The 26,386-nt window shown below is 34.9% G+C and overlaps 2 protein-coding genes across 3 annotated transcripts; both read right to left on the reverse strand.

The window, feature by feature from the left end:
• Positions 1-190: 190 nt before the first annotated feature.
• LOC104248917 (protein tesmin/TSO1-like CXC 5) lies at positions 191-12,224 on the reverse strand. 2 transcript variants are annotated; one of them, XR_716573.2, is made up of 9 exons: positions 11,550-12,224; positions 10,734-10,844; positions 9,042-9,219; positions 7,142-7,498; positions 6,746-6,846; positions 6,577-6,671; positions 4,731-5,150; positions 3,509-3,745; positions 554-642 (listed from the first exon to the last, which is right to left on the reverse strand). XR_716573.2 is itself a non-coding variant. In XM_009805272.2 (8 exons), the coding sequence occupies exons 1-8, from the start codon at positions 11,873-11,875 to the stop codon at positions 392-394; spliced, it is 1,839 nt and encodes a 612-aa protein (XP_009803574.1). In that variant the 5' UTR covers positions 11,876-12,224; the 3' UTR covers positions 191-391. The 2 variants fall into 2 exon arrangements, 1 of the variants encoding a protein (XP_009803574.1); XM_009805272.2 differs by lacking the exon at positions 3,509-3,745 and having other exon boundaries at positions 191-642.
• A 6,500-nt stretch (positions 12,225-18,724) lies between these two features.
• LOC104248916 (cyclin-dependent kinase F-1) lies at positions 18,725-21,727 on the reverse strand. The gene is made up of 2 exons (XM_009805271.2): positions 21,217-21,727; positions 18,725-20,036 (listed from the first exon to the last, which is right to left on the reverse strand). The coding sequence occupies exons 1-2, from the start codon at positions 21,700-21,702 to the stop codon at positions 19,101-19,103; spliced, it is 1,422 nt and encodes a 473-aa protein (XP_009803573.1). The 5' UTR covers positions 21,703-21,727; the 3' UTR covers positions 18,725-19,100.
• Between the last annotated feature and the right edge of the window lie 4,659 nt (positions 21,728-26,386).

The following is a 26,386-nucleotide window of genomic DNA, read 5'->3' on the forward strand; positions in this document are numbered from 1 at the left end:
GCCATGTTTGCATCAATAATTCCTCTGAAGGTGGCGCGCCTTAATCCCATAAGCTGAGAAACGGCAGGGACATCTTGAACCAAGGGGAAGGGACTAGTAACAACAAAGAAGAGTGTGCATTTCCCTATCAAAGAAGCCCTTGAACTGTTCTTCTAGATGAGAAGAGCGAGTCTACACATTCAAGAAAAAGTTAAATAAAATGCAAATTTTGATTGAAAATTATACTAAAGTAAATGTGGTAGAAGTTACATGGGTTGTTAGCTCTAACAAATGGGGCCTGAATGAACTTTACTGCTACATCAAGGAAAGACAAAATGAATAAAAGCCTAATATTACAATAGAAGCAGCAGTTACAGGCAAATCTCATTCTAAAACTCACTTCGATTTATTTTCAGATTTTTGGTTTGACATCCCCATTCTCATCTGGACGATGAACTTTAGGAAATGGATTATTATTATTAGCAGTAGTTACTACTGCACTAAACAACTGAGTTGTTCTTGGCTGAGGAAGAGCAGACTTGGCAACACCATTGTTTAAGGAATCATGCTGATTCCTCGTTTCAGTCGTAGTAAAACCATTACCAATCATATCTTTTTGATCGACAGGGTCAGCACCTCGGATCATTGAAGAACATTTTCGTTCTGAAATTTGAAATAGATGGTTAGTTACATATAACATCATTCCAAATGAAACACAGTGGTAACAGCATAAAGAAAAAGGGGAGCAAATCGGAAGGGTGGGGTGGGGGGCGAGTATGCAGTTGCATATGAAGCAAGCATAATATCTTTTTTGTGGAAAGCTCCAAAAGCCTATAAAACGATACTGTAACTAAATACTTCACAAATAGTTGTAACGAACCCTTACCCAGAAATCTTGGCTTCGAGCCTCGGAATGGAGTTCATCTTTGGTAGGGAGCACACATAGTCCCACTATCGCAAAAAAAATACCCATAGTAGGCTTCCTATGGTGTCAATCTAGATTACTCAAGCCAGTGTATTCCAGACATCGGATGGTTGAACCAAAAGTTCTAAGAAATTGTATTATTGATGTTTTAATTTAAATTAATAGGGATATAAGAATATAAAAATAACATGATTAGCAATTTAAGAGCCAGATAGTACACATAGGTTACTATTTTCTATTTCTATTACGATATGCAAGGCGTCCTTTCCTTATTAAGCGCAGGTAAATAATTTCTACAAAAAGAGAAAAACAAGGCACATGTTCTAATTCACCATGACCTTGCAAGTGTGGTCAAGTGGAATTGATCTAAGATACAAAAGAAAAATGGAGAAAGGAAGCTAGTGGCAGTACCTAGAGCTCTGCAGATTTATTATAGACGAGGATTCTGAATCAATTTAATCAAACAACAATCAATTAAGCCTCAACCACAAATCAGTTTGGGCCAACAATATGAATACTCTAAATCCATATCGTTTTATTCAAGTCCATTTCAATCCACTAGTAAATAATTAACCTTTCTAAGGCACATGTTAGGAGCACTATAAATCTCACACTAATCTTTTCCTGGACAACTGATTAAATCCCAAACAATTGTATCGACTATTTGGATCCTTTACTTTGTGTTTTTAGCTAAGGTTTTGTTTGGTTGACTCAATATTTTCTGTAAATAAGTCATATTTTGATGTTTGATTATGGATTATAGGAAAATATTTTCTAAGGAGACCATATTCCAACAAAAAGGAGAAAATATTTTCTAACAAGAACATATTCCACCAAAAAGGAAAATATGAATTCCTTCACTAATAGGCAGAAGTCATTTCCTTTATAACTATTCTAATTTACTCCATATCACTTGTTTCAACCAATACTTGGACATTATTATTTTTTGAAAAGGTGAGGCATAATATAAATGAAACAACACAAAGGATATACTGTTAAAACTATACACCTGCAGCCAAAAGAGAAACGTGGCAAAAGTATAACCCTTCTGAACCAGTAGGGAATGTAGCATTTCTAAAATAGATTCAGCCTCATCTACTTGTTCCATTTTACACCAAAAACAAAGCAATGCTATACACCTGGACATATTATTAACTTTTAATACTTAAAAATTTAATTGAAATACCATTCAATATTCAGACATTATTATCAATCATTAATAAATAAGTCTGCATGGAATTCCACAAGATTTTAGTTCTTTGGGACTACTTCCTTCCATGTGATTAGGTCTATCTCTTCTTCTTTTATCACATTTAATTATCATATTGTCCATTGTCAAAAAATTTAATCATCATACTGTCATGCCAATGAACCAGTGCATATAGAGGTCTATATAAGATAGAACAAAATTGTCTCAGGCAACCTTCTCTGGCTTTATCTCCATATGTGCTACTTGAACCCTCTGTTGAATGTGATTAATCTGTTCTATCCTGTTGACCGCACATCCTCTAAAAATCTGTAGTTTATTCTATGATATCCATCTTGCGGGTATGTTGGGCATTTCAGATTCAACTTTCTCTCCTATATTACTTGTTGGTCTCACATTCGTTCTATGGAACTTGCCTTTTACTTCATTGATTACCCTTCTATCACGTATTATACTGGTAGCACTCCTCAATTTATTATTTTTATGTATTGCATCTTCATTTATCATGTAATTCTTCTTAAAGCTAAGCATAGTTATCCGAATATCTATGCTTAGGATCCGTCTAATCTTACGTCACTTCAATCTCCTTTCTATGGATGAGAATAACGAATGATCTCTGTGATTGCACCAAATTTGTGTTCTTGCAACCAGTAGAGTTATTTGAATTTCAGATAGGTGGGAACTGTGGTTCACTAATCAGCTTTTAGCAGGTTGTAAGAATATGTGGAAGTAAATACTGAAGCTGATATAATTACTTGCGAAGGAGACAAAAGCCAGCTTCTTGCTAACATCTATTCACTCTAGAATAGTTTCAAAGGAATTAGGAAGCTGAATTCGATCATTGGAAAGCAATATGTCAGACCAAGTGCCTCTGAAAGCTAAGTTGCTCGGACTTTTCACTTTCCGTGCCGCACCCATGTCGACACGACGTGGGTGTGGGACCATACCGGATTCGGTCAATTGATTTTGGGTACTTTAACCAAAAGCGACTGAGAAATTAGGGACAAATACAATGATTTCTGAAATCAAAACAAAAGCTAGGGTGATATTGGAAAAAATGGTATATAGAAATTTCAACGTTAGTCATTTACTTTTATCTCCTTCTCGGAATCTCCTCTTGATCAATATTTTCTCTTTCTCGGAATACTGCGTCAGTTTTACAAATAATCTCTCATAATTTAGACATTTTTATAACTCTATTTTTAGATATTGGAATTATTTTTAACCAAATCTTTGCCCGTATCCGCACCCCTGAATCTTAAAATTTAGATCATGAAGGATCCGACCTCTAGATCCGCACCCGTAACGGACACCCACACCCGAGCCCGAGCAACTTAGTCTGAAAGTATCTTTTTTTGTTTGGACAGCAGATCATGGAGCTATAATAAACAACTTACACAGAAAAGAAGACCACTGTGCACAGGTCTGAGGCATGGCAGACAGGAAGAAACGATCAGTCACTTGCTCCTTCACTGTGAATTAGCTAAAATTTGTGGTGTGTTCCTTGCCTTGTTTGGCCTGAATTGGGTAATGCTGAAACAGTTGACGAAAGTTTTGCTATGTGGAAAGGGAACAAAATCTCGATCAGTCAGAAGATTTTGAGATACCACTGCCGCTTACATAATGTAGCCACTCTGGAGAGAAGGAAATAGGAGACGCTTTGAATACAAGATCTTGCTTTATAGACTAAAGCATAGATGCACAAATACTATAATCTTATCGGGTGAACAGATAGATGTAAATGATTAGAACAATGTCACGAGTTTGATGGCAAGTCGATAGATGTAACGCTTACAACGTAGCTCCAACTCGGTACATTTACGAGCATGTAAATAGACTTCCTACCTTACCCATAAAAGGGAAGAACCAGTTACCAGGAGCTAAAGAGGAAGTGAAAGGTGGACTTTTCCTAGAAAAGAGAATTACCATGAAAAAGAAGGAAGAGGGATAGTTCCACTTTGAAGGATTACTGAGTAATGGGTTCTCAATCTTCACTCCTTTACATTCAGTAGCCAATGACAGGCTAATTTATGTGTATGCAGGGAGTCTGGTCGTGGGTTATCATAAACTATGTCAAGTACACAATTCTTTTGTCTTGATATACTTGTATGGATTGGGTAATGATATGGATTTGAGCACTTCACATTAATCTTTAGAATACAGGGAAGCCCAATGCACTAAGCTCCCGCAATGTGCAGGGATCGGAAACATAAGTAAACATGTCCAACTCAAACATTGTACAATGTACCTCAGGTAGGTTGGTCAGGATACTTGCATATTTGATTATTTATAAGGGAATTAATTAACCACATTTAATTATTTTGGGTTATACTTAGGAATCTAGTAATGGATTGCAGTTATCAGCTACCATCTCTTCTTCAGCTCATTACACTTATATCCCTGTTAATACTACATTTCTCGTGCCTAATGCAGGAATCCAACAGGAAATTATCTCCCATTTGCACTAGAAGACAACAGTTTAAACAGAGGCCGTTGAACGTATCACTGAAAGGTATTTTGGGGCTTATTTATGGATTCATTGATGTAGATAAATTTGGTAACAGCTACATATTCAGTGAATAAGAACCAGGTATGGACAGAAAAGAAAGAGAAACTTACCTTTTAGTTGTCCTAAATCGACAAGCCTATTAAGACAATCACGAAATTTCATCAACACGATTCTTTCCTGTTCTGCATAGGTCTCGGTCGTGCCCTGCCCGTGGGGCAATTGAGAAGATGTATTACAGCTAAGAGTCGCTAGGTCATTAGGGGAAGCAACAGCAGCTGCAAACATGGTGTGTGATTCATCACACATTAGTGCTAACGTCCCTGGCGACATTGGCCTTTTTGATACATCAGCACCATCCAAACTAGACTCTTCCACACTGATTTTCTCACCTTGGTCCCCACTTGAACAACAGTCAAGCATATCCTTCTCAGTACCAGAATCTTTCTGGTTTTGTACTCGCTCCTGAGTTGATGAAGCTAAGGAAGCTTCTCTCTGCCCCTCAGCCTGTTTCATTGAAGCATCCTTTTCATCTGAAAGCATTCCAACACGTAATCATTAAAATAATTGGACACCAACTACTGCAAACGTGTAATAAAATCACAAAATTCACATGGTAGAACCACCAGATGAAAGATCTTATCTTTCCAATAACATAAGATCTGAATTGCACATTCAATCCATGTTCAACACATAACTCCACCTATGCGAGCTTAGCATCCTACATGAACTCACAGTACCTGTCCCAAGCCCATAAACGAGAGATTTGCGGTAGGTTGATGGTCTATGCAGTAGATCTAGTCCATTTACGATGAATCCTCATTATAACCAATTTATGATTCTATAGTTCTCCATTTTGAAAAAGAAGTACATCACTCGTGTTTCTTCTAGGAGGACTATTTGCAAAAACATTCTTTATACACAGAACTGATAAAAAAATATAATCTTTTTCATTAGTTCCTTTTTTTTCAAATCAGAATTATTAAGAAGTCAAGTTAAATTCATATATCTGTTGTCATCTACCAGATGCGCAGGGAGGCATAACAGTCTGAAAACCAGCTTATGCATAATTACCTTACCTGATCCTCGTAGTCTCCCTCTAACAAATTGGAGTACATCTGGCCCAACTTCCATGCTCTAGTTAGGAACATTGTGGTTTACTTTTGGATAGGGTACCATAATGCATGTGTGGTGACTGTAGAATCTTAATGTGGCTTCTGCTTAATCCTAATTGCGCAAACTCACAAGTAATTCTGCTGTAGATCTTATAGATACTCCAAAACAGAATGCATGTATTATGCATAAGGCTTTCATTTAAAAACAAGGTGGGGGAGGAAAAAAGAAATGAGTCTCAATGAGCACCTAAGGGCGTGGCCTAGCAGTCAATGAAGTGGAAAAAGCTACAGGAGCCGAAGTTCAAGTCTCAGCAAAGGCCAATAAAAAACCAGGTGATCTATTTCTCGGCCTAAGCCTTGGTGGGCAGAGTTACTTGCTACCTATGCTGATGAATTAGTAGAAGAATGCGCAAGCCGGCCCGGACACCACCGTCGTAAAAGAAATTGAATTTCTGTGATGACTTGGTGCTTTCAAGTTTCGACCAGCGGAAAACTAGATCTAATTCATTTCCACCAGAAATCATTTCATACTCCATTCCAATTATCTTTGACTGATTATCCATTTGGAGGAAGAAAAGAAAAACATTCATCCCTAAGCTGCTGTTTATAATTCCCAAGGATCAAGAAGGAAAAAGACTTGAATAGTAAAGCGAGAGAGTGAAGAAAATACTTCAAACATTATTTGAAAAACATGTCAGAAAAAAGTCTTGATAACTTCTTACTTTCCAATGGAAACTCAATTTATGATTTTAAAGTGAACAAAAAGGCGGAATCAACATAACAAAGAAGATGGACCAAACGTATTGGTCATACAAGTAATCAAAAGTACTTGAAAGATATATACCTGCCAACATCTTGGCTGCTTCTCCTGAATGTAAAACTAAAACTGAGCAAAGTTCCTTCAAATCCTGTGGTTGGATGAGGTCTGCCAACAGAGACCTTCAACCATAACATGACAATTAGTTTCCTGAATGAGCAGTAAAGGTTAATTTCTTAGGGGTAGTTACTGCTACCTGTAAGTAAACTTGGAAGGACCCACTGTTGCAGCATTTCCAACACAAGGACCAGGAACTGAAGATAATGAAGGTAGGACAGAAGCCTTGATATGGTTCCCCTGTATAATACAGTATGTTAATTCATCCATCAATTATTTTCTGGGAGACTGTAAGTTGTCTCCCCTGCTTATTTAAGCAAAAAATATCAACAAGAATAAATCCAGAAAACGAATTTCAAGCAGTTGTTAAATGCATTTTCTCTGATGAAAACCATGCCCTTCAGTGTGCAATCATCTATTAACAGCAATGCAGCGATGCCCGGTGGATTATACTAATGAGAAGGAACTCGGACATTCTTCACCAATCAAACAGTTGAAAAATGCCTCGAGTTCAATGGTAAAGGATATCATTTACCTGTTGGGATTGTCCATGCCTGTGAACAGGTTCCTTAACTGATGACCCGAAGAACAGATCCTGGCCCTTTCTTTTCTTATTCACAGGAGATAATCCATAACCGGAGGATCCAATGGCACCTGTGATAGCAGCATTTGCCGCCTGCTGGAGATATGCCATGTTGTTTGCATGATCTCCATGGAAAAGAGCCTGCCTCTCCTCACTTCCTTCAAAATTTTTGCAGTCCATGCATTTACAATTTTCAGAGCAAAGAATGTTGGCTTGGAAGCACTCACAGTACTTCTTGAGGCAACCTGATTTCTTGCAGTGGCATCCTTTGTTATGCTTTGCCAAGACTAAGACATCCCCAATTTCCTCCTACAAAGGTTTAAACGCAGTTCGAAAGTTACCAAATAGAATAAGAAACAATATTTGACGCTACTTTGATTTACATCAAATTTCAACTCTGCCAAATTCATCCTGATAAGCACAAGTAGTTCTAGAAATCAAGCGAAATTTCACAAAACTACAAAAGAGAATAAGTTCCTAGGACATCATGAGAAGAATAGTATAACATGATACAGCTTCAAAACCACCATATTGAGTTGACTAAGTTTACTTCGTGGTTAGATTGACCCCTTTAGGTAAATTTTATAGACTGGTTATTAGACCTACTATGTTGTATGGGGCAGGGTGTTGGCTAGTCACGAACTCACACATTCAGAAAATGAAAGTAGCGGAAATGAGGATGCTTAGATAGATGTGTGGGCATACTAGGAGAGATAAAATTAGGAATGAAGATAAACGGGACAAGGTGGGAATGGCCTCCATGGTAGACAAAATGAGGGAAGCGAGGCTGAGATGGTTCGGGCATGTGAAGAGAAGGAGCGCAGATGCCCCAGTGAGGAAGTGCAAGAGGCTGGCATTAATAGGCTGAGGAGAGGTAGAGGTAGACCGAGGAAGAATTGGGGAGAGGTGATTAGACAGGACATGACACATCTTCAGCTCACCGAAGATGTGAGGTCAAGCATTAAGATTGAAGGTTAGTAGGTAGTCGAGCGATTTTCTATGGGAGAGTATGGTTCTAGTTTAGAGCACCTTATATGCTCCCTCTTTACTTTATCAGTATTATTGTTATTATTCTACTATTTTTTATCCCTCAAATTTATTACTACTGTTGTTTCTTTTACTTTGAACATCGTTATTATTTTGCTGTCAATACTTTTTTCTTCAATATTTTTATCTTAGCCTTTTTTACTCTTGTATTTTTCAAACCTATTTTGAATTTTCTTGAGCCGAGGGTCCATCCGAAATAAAATTCTATTGACACCAAACCTCTTTATACAACTCGCAAATTTTCAAGAAGTCAAAGTCAGTCATTCAAAATCTAAACTCTGATGTGATGCTTTCACAGTCAAACTAAAATTCAAAGGGTGCATTGGTTATGCAAAAGCCTTTAAACGAACAACCTTTTTTACTCTTACACGCAATACACAGAATATAGATTTATATTAGATAAGGTACAAATATAGGTTACTTTTTACTGTTTGTAAGATTCGTCAAAATTCCAGTATTCAAATGCAAGCTTGAATAACCACTGACATTTACATTTATTTACAAGCTGAATTCGAGCTCAAAGTCAAACTAAAAATTGATCCTAATTGACTACTCAAGCTCAGAAAGTTCAAGTAAATATTGATTATATTGCATTTCCTACTTTTCATATCAGCAATTTTTAACCACATCATTGCCTGAAGAGAATCTGAATAAACAAATAGTATCATAGACCACAAGGACATTAATGAGAGTAACATATCCAGGATATCTCAGATCTCTAGCATAATTAGAATAAAGATTTTTTATGAATAGTTCAACTTCTAAGAAAGCATCATCCACGAATCCACTTAGTTTTAAGAAGTACCTTATTATCTCGAGCTCCATGTGGACTGCTGGCGATTTTAGGCCTGAATGCATGTGGATTACGCTCTAAAGTAGCTTCAACTGCTTCACGTCTAGCAGGCTCATTTTCGACATTATTATGACAATTGTTACAATTGCACCCATCACAGTATATGCCAGATGCAAAGCATTCACAATACCTGGTCCAAAAATAGAAAGAATAAAGAAAAGTCACATTGCATAAGAACTAAAGCAGTGACTCTAATAGTGTAGTAATGCATAAAAGCGAAATAAATCTTACAAATAACAGAGAATGGAATAGTATAAACATATTACCTGCATCCCTAACTGTGAGAGGGGAAAAAAGGGATTAACTTAAACCATCCAAAATACACCAATGTCCCACAAACTGACCTTTTCCATGGGTTGGTGCTCAACCCTAGAAAACCAATGTGGTGGTTTGTTTTGATTTTTATATATAAAAAGCTGCAACAACTCAAATAAAACCTCCATTTTCAGAATGCAGACTGTATAGATGTATTGCATGGCCACTTTGAAACAAATAGTCCATTTATTTCATGGCTAGAACCTAATGGCCAAAAGGTTCACTTTTGCAAATGGTGAATTTACTAAGAACAGTGTGGTTTTATATGTGGGCTATAGCTGGTAATTTCTGTATGTATTCGTGTTATGTATAAACCACAAACGTCCATCTATAGCACAAAAACATACACTCTAAATCCCAAATTTATCATATGTAAAGTCTATAATCCTAAACTTTGAGCCCCTAATGTAATGTCATATAACCAAAAACACCAGACTTTCTAACGTATAGTTTAACCGTAAACACCTAAACTACAATCTATACTGAATCTGCCCAAATCGTCAACCAACCAACCACAAGCTAACTAAACTAAATTGATTGGATATTTTGGAAAAACCAGTGCAAAATATGATTAGGTTATGGTTTTAGTTCAAAACCACCCCAAACCGCCTATGTACATCCATGTACACATCTAGTCATCATTGATTGGAAATCGTATGCGGCAGAGAACTTATCCTAAAATTTTACCACTATGTGCATGTGCTCACAAGAGTAATGCAAAGACAGTCAGTACTATGACATAAAGAGAAATAATTCACATATGCTCCTGCAAGTGAAACTTCGCGAACTTGAACAGGTTAAGAAAAAAGGCCCTGAAAAAAGCATTGAATCGAGCTGGTGTCCAAGGTAAATTTAAGTGATGGACTAGGCTTTAATCTCATTATTATCCTTCCTTTTACAAAATTACCAATAAGCCCTAAGATAAAATTATTAGCTTCTTTAGAACAGGGATTAAACATATTGAAGGTGCCAAAAGGAGTAAAATATCCTTACAATATCTGGTCATTTCACATCTTTATTTTCCATTTTCTTAATCCTTCCTGTTGGGAATGGTTTAGTTGATAATATTTGTTTGGACCAATGAATATGTTAATTTGTTTATGACACATCTATGCTTGATTACCTCATGTATATCCCTTCCAACAAATATTTTGCCATCAAGAAGGGAAAAAATAGAAATTTTAGAGCTTATCAGTGCCGAAAGGACAATAGAAGAACAGTCATTTCAGAGCTTATCAGTGCTGCCTTCATCTGTTTGCCATCCATTAATAGACTTTAGTTATTTTTGAGATATTCCACATATCTGTATGAGACGGAGGTAGTACTTACAACTTTAGACATCGAGAGTGTTTGCAGTTACACTGCTTCTGCTTTTTAGGAGTACCATCTTTTACCTCACTAACACTTTGCCTTGGCCGTGCTCTTGGAGAATCTGGTTTCCTGGAAACAATGAGTATTAGCATCATATAGATCATATTCAGTCTAAGCTAACATAAAAATGCTCCCTCTCACAGCTTCGTAAATCAAAATCCCAAAAACTTGTGTAGAGGCCACAAACAAACCTTAGACGAATGATGATCAACAGTTCGAAATGTACAAATATTGTTTATTTCCGTAAGTTAGCCAGTAGTTGCAAACGACTTACAAGGTTGTAAGGAAAGGATCATGATTATCATCTCTAATGTCCTGTATTGCTCACCAGTCAACCAAAATATAGAAACAAAGAATCACTCATAAAAGCCTAGCAAGCTGGAATCCAGAACCTATAAAGTTTAAATTCAGTTACTAGCATTTGAGGTCGTTGTCCTAGAATCCAAAACCTATAAAGTTTAAATTCCTCGGTATACATATATATATTAAGAAATCCATTAAATATTTATAAATATTTGACTTTGAACACAAGCTATTATTCTATATTAAGTTGTGGTCATTGTAGAAACCCACAAACTTCAAATTCTGAATCGGCCTCTGCCTGTAATACCGTTCCCACCGTTCCCAGGCATCTTATATTGTCTTCCTACATGCTCAAAGATGCATTCTTTAGCAAATAACAAACAAATTATAGAGTTTATAACAACAATTTCCTCTAACCCACTAATTTCAGTTAAATGAGCTAAGAAAGATCCCTTTTCCGTAGATACTTACAGAGGAGGTCGTATTGAAGGATGAGTAGTCGGCACCGCAGTTTGTTTCGTCGGCATTAACAACATGTGTTGCTGCGTCTGTGGCCTTTGCAGTTGTATCGATTTCACAAGCGGTTGAATCTGCTTTGTTTGCTCCGGCATAGCGGTGGCCGGAGATTGACCACTACTGCCACCGAACACCGTGAAATCCAGCTGCCTAGCCAGCTTCTTCGCCGGAAAATCCACAACCACCTGCGGCTGCCCCGTAGTAGCTGCAGAAGCGGAAACAGCCGCCTCCGATTGAGCCTTATTTGGAGGGAAAGAATCCCCTCCCTCACTATTCTCCATTCAAACCCACAATAAAAACTCACCAAACACCCAAAAATTACAAAACCTCACAAATTCACTGATTATCCACTGCAAATACCACGATAATTCCACAAAATTCAACAAATATAACGAAAAACTGCTCAAAATTCAAATTTTCGACAGGTGAAGCTGTGTAATTCGAAAATCAGATTCAAATTACAAAAATCTAGCGAATGTTGGCTAGAAATCCACTCAAATTATTCACCTAATTCAACAATAAGTTCGATCGACAAATACACATACACTGTGTGTGTGCGTGTTTTATGTATGTACACAGGCCGAAGGAGAAAAGAAGGGATTTTTCGAAGAAGAGAAGCAGCAGCAAATATTGCTGCTCCCTCTAAAGCTTTTGAAATTCAATTTTGTAAATATTGGACGGTACGATTTCGGTAAAAAGTTTAATCGTGCGGTGGCTACGGGGAGAATTAATCTAACGGCTTAAATTCATAGAAGCTTTGTAGGATTATCTATAACCGTCGGATCAGAAGAGAATTAAAATGCGTGTTCATCTCTTTTACATTCTCATTCATCTAAATAAAATGACATTTTTATTATTTAATAACTAAATATTATATACAAGAAGAACAAATTATGTAAAATAACAATGGATATTATATAACAGATGGCTTGTAACATTTATTTAAAAGAGAAAAAAGTGTATTATATTGACATTATAATTGAATTCAAAATAATTAAAAATCTTACCATGGAACAATAAACAATTTAGTTAAGTTAGTTATGTTGATTTGTGATCAAACAGTTAAAGTTCTCTATAACCGTCTCATTTATTCAAATCTTTTTTATTATTGTTATAGACAAAAATTATCTAGAAAACTAATTATTTCATTTTTAAATATGCATCAACATTTGTTGTATTCAATTTTTTCTTTTTCTTTTTAAAATATGCATCAACATATATGCTTAAGCAAATAAACTGGAAAAAAGCCACAACAAAAGTAAAACTGCCACATTTTTTTTTTCTCATTTACATGTTTTTGTTGCTTCAGGAATAGAAAAGAGAATTGATATATCTATCCACAAATTTGTTTATGTTATTTTCAATATTTTTCAAGTCAAGGCATTTAGGTTGTTTGTTTTAGAGGATAGATTTTTCTAGGTAATCTCGGATACTTAGTAACCATATGAGTAATTGGCTCTATTGAAAACAAAAATTTAAAGCATACAGAAAAAATTATATGATGAAGAAAAATAAATTACCTTAATAAATAGGGAAAAAAATACTCCCGACGATAATAGTTGGTTACTTGTTTAAACCTGAAATAATGGAACTCGACAACAAAACTAATATAAAAAATAATATTGTATTGCAATATAAAAGTACTTTACCTAAATTAAATATATAAAAATAAAACTTGAAGGATGGAAAACACTATTATGGTTAAAAACACCAAATTAGAGCATTGTATCAATGAGCTCTAAATCCTTATTGTATCGAAAAAGAATAACATAGTTTCTATATTTAAAATTTTGTTAAACTTAAACTTATATCTTTTCTAATGAAATGTTCTTATAGTTAGAGAAATGGTATGACAACTTTGAGACGATAAAAGTTGTAAAATACTTTTGATATGTTGCAGGATTCTTTCTCCTTTTTTTCCCTTAACTTTGTGCTCTATCAAACAAATAGTTATTTTTTTTTAGATAGAATTAAGGGTATCTAACGGGTGGGCCGGGCCGGGCTGGGTAGGGAAAAGTTGAAACCATCCGGGTTTCGAATCGAGCCGGTTACGGGTTAGGGGTTACCGGGCTTAACGAGTTCGGGTTTATCCGGGTAAAAAATAAACCTTAAGGGTTACGGGTCCAAGGGGTCGGGGCGGGTTAGTGTTTTTTTTATTTTTTTGTATTTTGTATAACTATTAGAATTTATATTAATATAAAGTAAAAATATAAAGAATACAATGAAGATGAAAAAAAAAATGCACTTATAAATTGCAAGTGCTACATTTATTTCAAAATTCAAACTTACAAATTGAAAGGTTTACATTTAACAACAAGTAAATTAACGAAAAAAGAGTAAATTCAAAGGTTTTGCATTGCCTTAGACTCTAAAACCTTGGAAAAAAAATGGAATCTAGCCTTTAAACCGATGCGGGCCGGGCCGGTTAACCGGTTTTACAGGAATTTTGGTTGACGGGGTTTGACCGATCCGATTAACCGGATGAATTAAAGTGAACGGATCAACCCCCTAACCCCAGTAATCCAGCCCATTCGCCCCCCCTAAGTACCGGGTCGGGCTGGTCCGGGTTTCAACCAGTATGGGCCGGGCCGGCTCAACCCGGCCCGTTTGACACCTCTAGATAGAATGGAAGTAGTAATATTTTTCTTTCTTTTTTCTTTTTGTAGACTATGAATATAGTATAAAGTTTTTTAAATAAAAACTAGTGCGTTGAATCTTCAACTGCGAAAACCTATAAAATGCTGTATTTTTCTTGAGATGAAAGAGAGTAGGATTATATAAGTCAACATCACCAGTCATATAATTGTCAAGAGACCAATGGTAAGACGCCATGTGGCATGGCATTAAGGCGCCACCATTGCTTGGGAAGAGAAGAGCGGGAAATTAGGCAGGCTCGAGAGCACGTGATTATTTTTTATTTTTTATTTTTAATATAGAGGGAATCTCTCTGCTATGTTTAATTTGAAGAAAATAAAATAAGGTACTAAAATACAAATAGTAGTAGTAATAGGTTTTGGCTCTAAGGGGTCGTTTGGTAGGGTGCATAAGAATAATGCTGAATATGGTGTATTAGTAATATTGGTATTAGTTATGCTTGCATTAGTTATGCTGGTATTAGTTATGCTGACATATTTCTTATTCATTGTTTGGTTTGATATATTAAAGCATTGTGCAATTTCTAAAAGAATTGTTTGTTTACAAAGCCCTCAAAACCAATCCATCACAACTTTCTAAATGAAACATATGTTGAGAAATATTTTTATTGCAAAAAGTTTTAAAAAAATTATTTAATTTGTCTACCTATATGTAAAATAAAATTAAATATTTATTTATAAAAAAAGAAATATGCTAAGTATTTATTTATTTACTAGAGCTATAATTTTATTTCTCACTATTTGGATTATTTTAAACTTCCATCAATATAATAACTAGCATATTGTAATCAAACATAAATGTTGAAGGACAATTTTGTCTTTAACTAAGCTAACACATGCATTAAAACTCATTGCATTGCTAATACCATTATTTTCTATGCATTAGTTATGCATAGGATAATACCAAATAGGATGTATAACTAATACTTGCATAACTAATGCATAGGTTCAAAATGTCTACCAAACAATGTATTATTAATACACAAAGCTAATACATGCATTGTTTTATCTAATGCATCCTACCAAACGACCCCTAAAGGTCCACGAAGATGTTGACTTTTCTTGGGGAAGTGCACAATTCTTATGGCAGTTATTTAGGAATTAATTAATACTTATTTTATAAAATAAAAAAATTAAAAATTTTAAGTTCAAAATAATTCAGGATGCGTTCCAAAAAATTAAATTGAAAAATTAAAATTTAGAATGTATTGACTAATTTCTAAATAACAACATTTTAAATTGGCTATTTGGTGTCACTTCTATACCTTTTTTTTTTTTTTTGCGCAAGAGTTCAGTGATCCAATGAATCTTGAAGATTAAAGCACTTGGGAATTGGGATAGACGGGCCAGATTAACTAAGGATATTTTTTCGGAATTTTTAATTCTTATATCAAAGATTGATACCTTATTTATTTTAAATAAATACCCTTTGAAAAAATTATATTTCATAGCTATATTTTGATTTTTATAGCCAAATATCTATTTATGGTCACCTCCTATCCCTAAGCCATAAAATACGCTTGTATTATTTTTCTCTCTCATTCTTTCAGATTTTTCTCCACACACACTCTCTCTCAACTCCAGTCTTTCTCCATGAAATTTCTCTTGTTTTAACGAATCAGATCCCATGGCCTACTTCGGATACCAACTTCAGATCTCATGCTCGGCGTTGATAAATTAGTCTCACCGTCGGATTTATGGTCTAGTTCTCGTGTTAATTGGAAGATTCTAGCAGCACATGCCGTCGGCATCCGGATTCTCCGACCACAGCCTTCAACTTTCATGTGCCGGTCTTTTGAGGATCTTGTGTGAATCAAATTAGAGACGCTTATATCACATGGAAGGCATAGACCATTTTACTCAAAGATTTTTCAAGTTCCAAGAATTTTCTGTCATAACTTTCGTGTGCCCATCCTTCAAATCGTTTTTCTCCGGCTCTTCCTTTAACAAAGGCATAATTTCTGTTGACGGCGACCATGGCTTCTTGTTGCTGTTAGAAGGGAAACGAGTCGTGGCTTCCTGTTGTTGCTGCTGCTTCTGACGTTATTCTTGCATCTGCTGCAATAGGAGTAGCTGAAAATTAGGGTTTGTTCTTGAACAAAGACGACGGATTTTGGGGCTGAGCAACTTGATTTTCTGTTAATATATTTTAATGTATTTTCAACTTATGTATCTTCATGTATTTCATTGTATTCGTTGTCTTTTTTTCATTGTAATTCAATGTATCTCGTTGTATTCCATGTATTTCATTGTATTTACTGGTTTTTTTCTCTCATTGTATTTCAATATATCCCGTTGTATTTTAGGTATTTCACTGTATTCACTGTCTCGCTATATGCCAGGAATGTATTCATATGTTTTTTTAATTAATATAATTTATGTATTATATAATTTCTCTGAAGATTGCTATGTTTTTTGGGTATTTTCGGTTGAGAATCTTATTTATAACTGAAAATACAAAATTTGTGTGTTATAATTGAGTTTGTTGAGTTATATTAGGTGTCTACTATGTTAATTGATTCACTTTCCATTTTAAAAATAATGTAATCCCTTATTTCACGTCGTGAATACAGTCAAATACAATAATCTGTCCAGATGTAATCCCATGTTTCACGCCGTGAATACAGTCAAATAAAATAATTTGTCCAGATGTAATCCCATGTTTCACTCCATGAATACAGTCGAATACACTCGAATACAACAACTGATTAGCTGGACTTCCCTTATTCACGCCTATTTTTGCTATTGTATTCATGAATACAATAGCTTAAGTACATCAAATACATCTTATAACCACAAAAAAGGTATCTATAATCCGTAATATAGTAAATGGTATCTATAGATGGCTAATTACTACTAAAAGATAGTGCTTTATGAAAATTTCTCTATTTTTTCTCTATTACTTTGGTGGTAAGAAAATGAGCTCAAAAAGATACTCCCTCCGGTCCACAATAATTGACCAATTTACTTTTTTTATTTTGGTCCAAAATAACTGTCCATTTATATAATCAAGAAAAAAATTCAATTTGTTTTTCAAAAAACTCTTATGTATGTATCCTTAAAAAGTCATTTACTCCTCACATTTGAGAAGAGAAATAAGTGCTACTATAACTATGGTGCAACATATAATGAAGGCTAGTTTAGTCAAACTAACTATTTTCGTCTAAAATTTAGTATTTTCTTAATAGATGTGTCCAAAACAAATTAGTTAATTATCGTGGACTAGAGGGAGTAGTGGAAATTGACCACGTACATATCGTGCGAGAAACTTTTACTGGTATCACTAGACTATAAATCTTGACAGTTATTAACTAGAGATTAGAGATTCAAATGACAGCAAAGAGGGTGTTTTTTTTTTCCTCCTTTTAATTTTTTTTAATAATCGGCATAAAAAGTAAAAGGAGGAAAGACAAAATGAGGATAATGAGATTGGAACTATGTACCTAGATTTGGAGGACGGTTAGTAATTTTCCGAAGAGTACGGTGTGATGGATAAAATTCTACCATACTTAATCAGATGTTAATCAGATATTTCGGTTTGAGTCTTAAGAATGGATAAACAAAATAAATCGGTATAGTAAATTTTCAATACCAAATGATTAAACTAAAAAAATATATATCGTCTAATACATTTGGGATCATTTTTAGTGTAATCTCAAACATAAAGGATTATTTTAAGCTTTTCTCTTTTTCAGAATTGGGTTCGTATGTCTTTTGAGATGAAAAATTGTTTTACCTACCAAAGAAATTGGAAGAAAGAGACACAAACCGAAAATGGGAAATTAGAATGTAACCATGGAATAAGTGCCCGTTTGGCCATTATAAAAATTTACTTTTCGGAATCAGTGTTTGGCCATAGAAATTTTTGAAAATTTGAAAAACTCCAAAAAGCTATTTGTCAAAATTTTCACTTCAAATCACTCACAAAAATTTAAAAACAGCTTCATCTTGTATTCATGTCCAAACACAACTATAATTTTCAAATACCATTTTTATTTAAAAAAAAAAATTCACTGTTTTCTGGAATTTCACAGTTCTTGTGTCCAAACGCCCACTAAATAAGTTATCTCGAGTTATTGTAAATCACCAGCTTTGTTCCAGTTCCACCAAAAGTTTCTGATAACATATGTCACAATGACTAAAGGAAGAGAAAGTGTTTTTGGTTGAAACAAGATCACTTCCACTTCTCAAATTTTGAAGGGTTAATTGGCAATTGAAAAATAAAATAGTCCTGGGCAAAATGAGAGCAAAATCTTGAGGTACTGACAACATTGAGGACTACTTAATAACTATATACTTAGCAGAGGTCTCGGGTTCGAGCCCTGGGTATGGAGTCACCTTTGTTAGGAAGCATTTTACCCCTAATATGGGACTTCCCGACACGAATCCGGATTTAGTCGGGCCCCAATGCAGGTACCAGACACCGGATGGGGAACCAAAAAAAAATAAAAAAAATTAATAACTATATACCTGGGATGAAACAGATGGGATCCAATTCTTCATTTAAGTAGATTGTAGCACAATACAAGAAGTCTCCTTCAGTACAAAAAACAATACAAATAATATAGACTTGCCGCTTACGTATATGGCTCAGTTTCTTAATTGCTATTCCAACAGAGGAAGCCACAATTGTTACAACTTACAAAACTTTGAGAATCCCCTACAACAAAATATATGAAGTGCTGCAACATTACAAAGTTTGCAGCAAAGATGATACTTGAATATCACATGGCAAACTGAGAATCTCTATCACTCTGAGAGGAATTACTTCTACCAATGTGAGGATAGCTCAGTCACAAAATTTTGGGGGAAAATGGAAGTAAATTAAGAACAAAATTATACACCCGGGTGCTCAAGTAAACTTAATTGAGAAACCATAATCAGTGGTTGATACTTTCACTGGGCCAAAATCATCAAAGTCTGAGTCAGAGTTAAAATCCCTATAATCACCTAATTCATCAGGTGAATCTTCATCTGCGCCACTATGTTTGGAGGGAATCCTCAGTTCAGACGATGGGACAGGCAAAGGATCTTCATTCAGATACTTGTCATGTAGTAATTCCATTGCCGTAGCTCTACCAGCCGGGTCAAAACATAGCAACTTTTTTACGAGCAGAATTTCGTCAGTTGACCTGTTGGATAGACATGCTTCTAAGCCAATTGGATTATCCACTTTACCAAATGAAATTATTTTGTAATCAGGAAGATTTGCGCAACCAGGCCAAACTTCTTCAGATAAGTTTCCAAGAACGCTAAATATTCTGCCGAGTTGATCAATGTCTGAATTTCCAGGAAAAAGTGGTTCCAGACGCAAAACCTCCGCAAAAATACAACCTAGTGACCACAAATCAATCTCTGGTCCATAATTTGTGGATCCGTAAAGTAGCTCAGGTGCCTTATACCAACGAGTTCCGACGCAGGAGGTAAGGGGAGGAAAACAATCATGTTCATCATCTTCAACATCGTAGGAATATGTGCCTGGTAAGAGATCTTCCTCAACATTACTCATGGTGCCTGTAGCTAGACAGGAAGTGTCTCCATCTTGAATATTACTATCTTTATCAATGTCATCCAAGAACCTGGATCTCAGCTCATCCGACTCTCCAAGGCGTTCAGGTTGAACAACAGACCCTGGCTCTTCAATAAATAGACCTCCTTCAGAAGACACATCTGATATGTGCTTGAAATGTGATGGACCAGCCACAGTTGCCTGATCGGGATTGCTCTGTACGTATGGCTGTTGATTGTCATTAGCAGCTACAAACCCGGGGGCCAGTAGTATCCTAGCCTGTGTGGAACAAGAAGAGGCAAAGTCATGTATTGAGAAGGAAAAGAACATTAATCAGAAGTAGACTTGAATAGAGTTCAGGTATCCAAGGATGTTCCATCACACGAACAAAAGCACTATGGATATCCTGAAGAAGACTCTGTGCTTAACAAAGGTTATGTATATAGAACAGAGGGGATCTAACGCGACTACTGTGGGTTCAATTAACTATTTCTTTTGCCTCGACCTATACACATGCAAACAGCAACAACTACTACGAGCAGTCCAAACAAGCTGAGTTCTGCTATATGAATTCTCAATGACCATGTTTCTCCATTTAAACTCATCTCAAGCCAAAGTTATACCAATAAGTTCTCTATATTTCTACTAACATATAAATCTCTGACATGGCTAAAAGACTCCTAGAAAGCATAAGAAATAAAAAAACGTACTAATATGACTAAAACATATACCCAACTAATAGGTATCACTTCTACAGATTATTTTCTTTCATTATATCCTATCTTGCGCTAAGTCTGCATGAATTCCGCAATATTTAAAAAAAATATCAAAATGTATAAATAAATATATAATAAAATCACACTCATTAGTCGGAAACATCCTCTCTACCTCCACAAGGTAGGGATAATGTCTACGTACATCTATTACACTGGGTTTATTGTTGTTGTTGTTGTACACTCATTCTAAACTCACTCACTCTATATCCTGGGATTTGCCTTCGTATAGAGCTACTAACTCGAACAGGGAGCTTAGTGAATGGATACCTCAGAGGATAATATCTTCTAGAGTTCTAGTATAAGATCCTTGCAAAAAGCAATGTTGCGTGAACTCTCCAAAATGCTACTGCACTATGTCGGATCCTTCAAAAATGCACTACTTTTGGACGATATTTTCGGAGACTCCGAGCAACATAGGTATAAAGTGGTCTTTAAATGAGTTCTAATCGCCCAGCCGACTGCACCTGTTGCTAAGCTGTAATTCTCTTATGAATTGCAATCAAAATTCTACTAGTAATAACTAATAAACGATGAAAATTTGACGAGGAACACATATTAAAGTTCACAACTTGACGAGTTCTGTATATGTGGTGAAAGACTATTTTGTAAGCTCAAATGAATCAGAAATATCGAATCGAAATCGAAAATTTTGATATCTCGAAAAAAGCAGAAAAACTGAGAACCTGGCCAAAATCAGCTAACTTGAGGACTCCATTATCAGAAATCAACAAATTTTCAGGCTTCAAATCTCTATGTACAATCGAATTCCTATGACAGGCATCAACTCCACATAAGATCTGGACCATCCACTTTTTAATCTCCCCAAGGCCCAATCCATTTTCCCAATTCTTCGCTTCTTTTATAAGAGAGCTCAAATCCGTAGGCAAATATTCCAATACGAGTACAGCATCTTCATCTTCTCTCCAAAAATACTCGTATAAAACGACAACGTTTGGACAGTGCTGAAGGATTTGTAAGGCTTCGATTTCTCGACAAGCTGATTGGTAATCGTGGATTTCTTTGAGGGCGACGATAACGGAGTCGGATCTCCGGCGAGCTTTGTAGACGTCGGAATATGCGCCGGCGCCGATTCGGTTGAAGATTTCGTATTTAGTTGTGATTTCTTTTCGGGTATGGATGCTCCAGCTCTTTTCGTGTGGAGGGTCCATTGTTATGGTATTTTCTTTTTTTCTTTCTTTTGGTTTGTTTTGAAGAAGAAGAAGAAGAAGCAAATTGGCTATGTCACGTGAGCTGGAGATATTGCACGTGCATCGAAGTTAGACGAAACATAAATTTTAAAAAATCCAACTTTGACTTTTCTTTTTCCACTATAAAATTATTCAACTTTGATTGCTCATAGCACAATTAGGTTAGGCTAACCCTCCCCTGTTTCTCCGTATTACGGGCAACTTTTGTCATAACGAAGCTCCAACTTTCCTTTATTTTTACCTCCGAAATAGAGGATTAATAATGTTCCTCCAAATAGTGACACTATTCATCTCTTCCATTACTATTCATGTATATTTTATTATATTTTTATTATTTAACTCTTTTAATTTATCTCTTTATATATACCTAACTGTATTTATGTAATATCTTTATAATATTAATTTTACATTTTAACTTTGACGTATAATTTTGATAAATTAATTTTCGTGCATTTATTATTTTTATGTAAAATTATAAGTTAATTTTATTATAAGTTATAATTGTACAAAGAATATATAATCATCTAATAAAATGAATGGTGCAAATATAAAATATTAGATGTTGTTAAAATTGAAAGGTGCGAATATAAAATATTAGATGCTGCTAAAATTGAAAAGTGAAAATTAAAAATACATTAAATGAAAATATATCATGTATAATATTTGCTTACAAATTATATTATTTAAAAATTTATGGTATAAAATAATTTTATATTAAATTATATGTGATGACTATATAAAAAAGAAAAAAAGATAGATTTCTTGAATAGAAATAAGAGAATAAAATTTAAATAAAGATAATAATATAATATTGAAGAGAGAGAAGAATATAAAATGAAATATTCTTTTTTGGAGGAGAAAATGGAGGTAAGGGTTGGAGATGGCCTTAGGTAATGTCAATTAAATGCTTCTAATTGGAGTCGCTCGTAATAGACTAAGCATAAATATGGAAAATTATTATAATTATAATAATAATAATTATTCTTATTCTTATTAAACTTCAGAAAATTACAGCCAACGAGAAAATTTGAGCAACCTCACAATATACCTCATCCTGGTCATAATGGTCGGAGAAGGTAGTGTTATTTAAAAATATACTTTTATTTATTTATTTCAAGTCTGCAATTAGCGCAAAATCCTTAAATGAAGACAAAATCTAGCTAGCGTTTAGACATAGATTTGGTTAAAACTTGAAAAAAATGAGTTTTTAAAAATAAGATAAAAAATGATTTTGAAAGATGAAATTGTGTTTGGACATACATTTTACTTGAAAAGAATTTAAAGTTTTGTAAGTAGAAAACTTCAAAGACTTCAAAAACTATTCTAGAGCAGTTTTTGGGATTTGAAGATTTTATTTTCAAAATCTTTCAAAAATAATTAAAATATATAAACAAACAGATATTTAAAAATAAAATTTGAAAAAAAACTCCTAAATTTTATCGCCGAACAGGACCCTAGATAGTAGCGTGAAACAATGTTGAATTGTGTGAATGGCCTTGTTTAACGTTAAAGTAATTAGAAAAGGAACACTAATATATGCTCATTTTAGCTCTACAATAAACAGTGATGGACGTAGGGTAGCGATAAGTCGAGTTTATCTAAACCCAATTTTTTAATGTGAAATATAAATTTATTTGTAAAAGTTCACTAAAATTGTCACAAATAGTAGGTCTGCACCCATATGTTGCACCCATAAATTTACAAATACAATGAGTTTAATTCTAAAAACTTTAAAGATTGAACTCATAAATTTTAAATTTTGGACCCGTCTCTGACAATAATGAGGGAGAAGAAAATGATTATCCAAGGTGCTATTGCTTGTTCCACTTTGGCGTTTAGTTTCTTTTCATTCTTCTATTCAAACTGTTAGGCTATTAAAATCTGAGAATCAGAGCCTATTATTGGATAAAAGTGAGATACTTATTAGATATTGAACAATTAAGTAGAAGATAGGAATCAACATATGGTGGAGATTTTCAAATTGTGAATACATAGAGATCGGGACTTGGAGAGGTAGCCTACAGGCTAAGGGTGTATTGTGGGTCGGGCCCAGTCCGGGACCGCATGCAAACAGGTCAAACGGACCGGTTCAAACGGGCCGGTCTCTAGCGGTCCAAAAGGCCCACAGTGGGCCGGTCCTCACCAAAAAGCCCGCGAGCCCGGGACCGACGCCTGTCGGTTCCGGGCTCGCGGGCTTAGGCCAACGGTCAGAATTTTAAAATGTAGTCGTTGGCCTGTATTTTTAGCCGTTTGACACTTTCAAAAATAGCCATTTGGCCCCCAAACTTTGTTTTAACCCAAACTTTTTATAATTATATTTTTTTTCCTATTCTCAACTATAAATACCCCCTCATGCTTTCATTTTTACTCACAAATTCATCAACCTCTCTCTAATTTTCTTCTATAATTGCTTACTTTATTATTGCAATTTCGTGAAAAATTGTGAAGTTGGTGAATTGAAGTATTCAAGTCTTCAACGATATTCAATTTTCAAGAAGTTGTTCGTCAATTCGGTAAACTCGTTCCAACTCTTAAGTTTTAATATTATAGTTTTGTTTGTTTTAGTTAGTATAATTATAGTTAATATGGACTTTTCTTTGAAAAAAATATTTGGTGGTAAGGGTAAGGGAAAATCTAAAATTGGTGAATGTAGTCGCCAAGCTACTACTCTTCCCTCGGCTCCCCGACCCAGACCTGTTACCCGTCCTCTTCCACCTGTTATTCTTGATAGTGATAACCCTTGCTTTCAATTTTTCGATAGTCAATTTTGCCATGCTGTTGCACCAGGTCAACAATTAAATGAAGAAGTTATGAATGCTCTTTATCCTAATCAAACTATCTTTGAAAATGATGAGGAAAATGATGATTTAGATGAAATGCAACCGGATTTAGATGATACACCTACTAGTCCTGTTAATAACCCAACTGATGCCCCGCCTGACCCTCATGTAGTAACCCCTATTTTTAATAGACAACCTTCTAAACGGCCCGAAACATCTCTTGTTTGGCACTTTTTTACTCAACTAAGAGAACAAAATAAGGCTAAGTGTAAAATTTGTGGGTCTTTGATGGCTCATAAATATACTGGAGACCATAGCGGTACGGGTACTTTGACTAGACACATAAAGAAATACCCTAGAGATAAAGCTAGATATTTACAAATGAAAGTTGCGCAAGAGGGGACGAGTGTAGATACTACGGTTAACCCTAGTACATGGTCAAATCTAGTTCAACCGGGAATTAACACTGTTACTGGTGGCATTTTATATTATAATCCAAATAAAGATCGTGAAGAATTGGCAAAAATGGTTACTGTTATGTGTTTACCCTATAGTTTTCCTTCTAACCCTCATTTTGTGCATTATATTAGAAGAGTTTTTAATCCTACTTATAAAGGATGACCTCACGCAACTGTAAAGAGCGATATTTATAAATATAAACAAGAATAAGAACAATATTTGCGCTATTTATTTACTCATATGGATTGTCGCATTGCTATTACTACTGATATTGGTAGAAGTGGTAATGACTGTGATTATCTAACTGTTACAAGTCATTGGATAGATGAGGACTGGATAATGCAAAAGCGCATTATTGCTTATAGAATAATTAATTCACGCCACACAGGTAAGTTTATTGCTAACAAAGTTGCAGATATTTGTAGATATTTTTGCATTAGAGATAAAATAATGTCGGTTTCAATGGATAATGCTTCTAGTAACACTAATGCTATAGGCTTGCTTACAACTACACTAAATCCTGCATTTAGTAATATTTTTCATGTTAGATGTATTTGTTATATTTACTATTTAATCGTCGGTGATAGTATGAAAGTTTTAAGTGTAGAAATTGAAAAGGTTAAAATGGCACTCAATTGGCTTTTTTATTCAAACCGTAGAAGTAGACTTAGAGACTATTTTAAAAAATGTGATGAATTTGGCTTTAGAGAAAGAAAAGTTCCTAAACCTTGTCCGACTAGATGGAATTACATGTATGAAAGTTTAGCTGTTGCATACGAATATAGAAACCCAATAAGCGCAACGTATAATGCTTGTATAAGTGATGATGATGATGATGATGATGAACATCTTACAAATCAAGATTGGACTAATGTTAAAATGCTTGTAGACTTTTTAGAACAATTTCATGTTGCTACAAATGAATTATCTGAATGATATTATCCTACTATTTCTAACTGCTTAGTTTATATTGCAGCACTTGCAGATTTATTTACTCAATTTTCAGAGGGTGGGATAATTTATCAACAAGCTATTAATTCTATGAAAGCTAAGTTTAACAAATATTTTTTCCCTATCCCCCTATTTTTGGTGTTGTTGCAGTGTTAAATCCTACAATGAAATTAGGAGGTCCTCACTTTTGGTACTCAAAAATTTATAACGCTTTATTACTTCAGCTGAAGAATTTACTACACTTGGAGATGCAAAAGCCTCAGTTAAAATAAATGCTCAAACAATTTATAATGCTTATCAACTTACCTTAGATCATGCTAGACCAAATGTTCCAAATCCTACTTCGTCTAGTTCGCAATCATCTAAAAGAACTGCGGGCGTAAAAGTCTTTAGTTCTTGGACGGAGTTCAGGGGTTCTCAAGGTGATAATATTGGTGATAGTTCACAACTAATGA

Source organism: Nicotiana sylvestris, chromosome 6 (assembly GCF_000393655.2).
Source record: "Nicotiana sylvestris chromosome 6, ASM39365v2, whole genome shotgun sequence".
NCBI lineage: Eukaryota > Viridiplantae > Streptophyta > Magnoliopsida > Solanales > Solanaceae > Nicotiana > Nicotiana sylvestris.

Excerpts from the sequence above, each read along its gene's own strand:
- LOC104248917 (XM_009805272.2), bottom strand. The coding sequence starts at position 11,875 with ATGGAGAATAGTGAGGGAGGGGATTCTTTCCCTCCAAATAAGGCTCAA. Across the intron at positions 10,845-11,549 it reads CCTTCAATACGACCTCCTCT|GAAACCAGATTCTCCAAGAG; the intron begins GTAAGTATCTAC and ends CATTGTTTCCAG. Across the intron at positions 7,499-9,041 it reads ATGGAGCTCGAGATAATAAG|GAGGAAATTGGGGATGTCTT; the intron begins GTACTTCTTAAA and ends AAACCTTTGTAG.
- LOC104248916 (XM_009805271.2), bottom strand. The coding sequence starts at position 21,702 with ATGGACCCTCCACACGAAAAGAGCTGGAGCATCCATACCCGAAAAGAA. Across the intron at positions 20,037-21,216 it reads AGTTAGCTGATTTTGGCCAG|GCTAGGATACTACTGGCCCC; the intron begins GTTCTCAGTTTT and ends TGTTCCACACAG.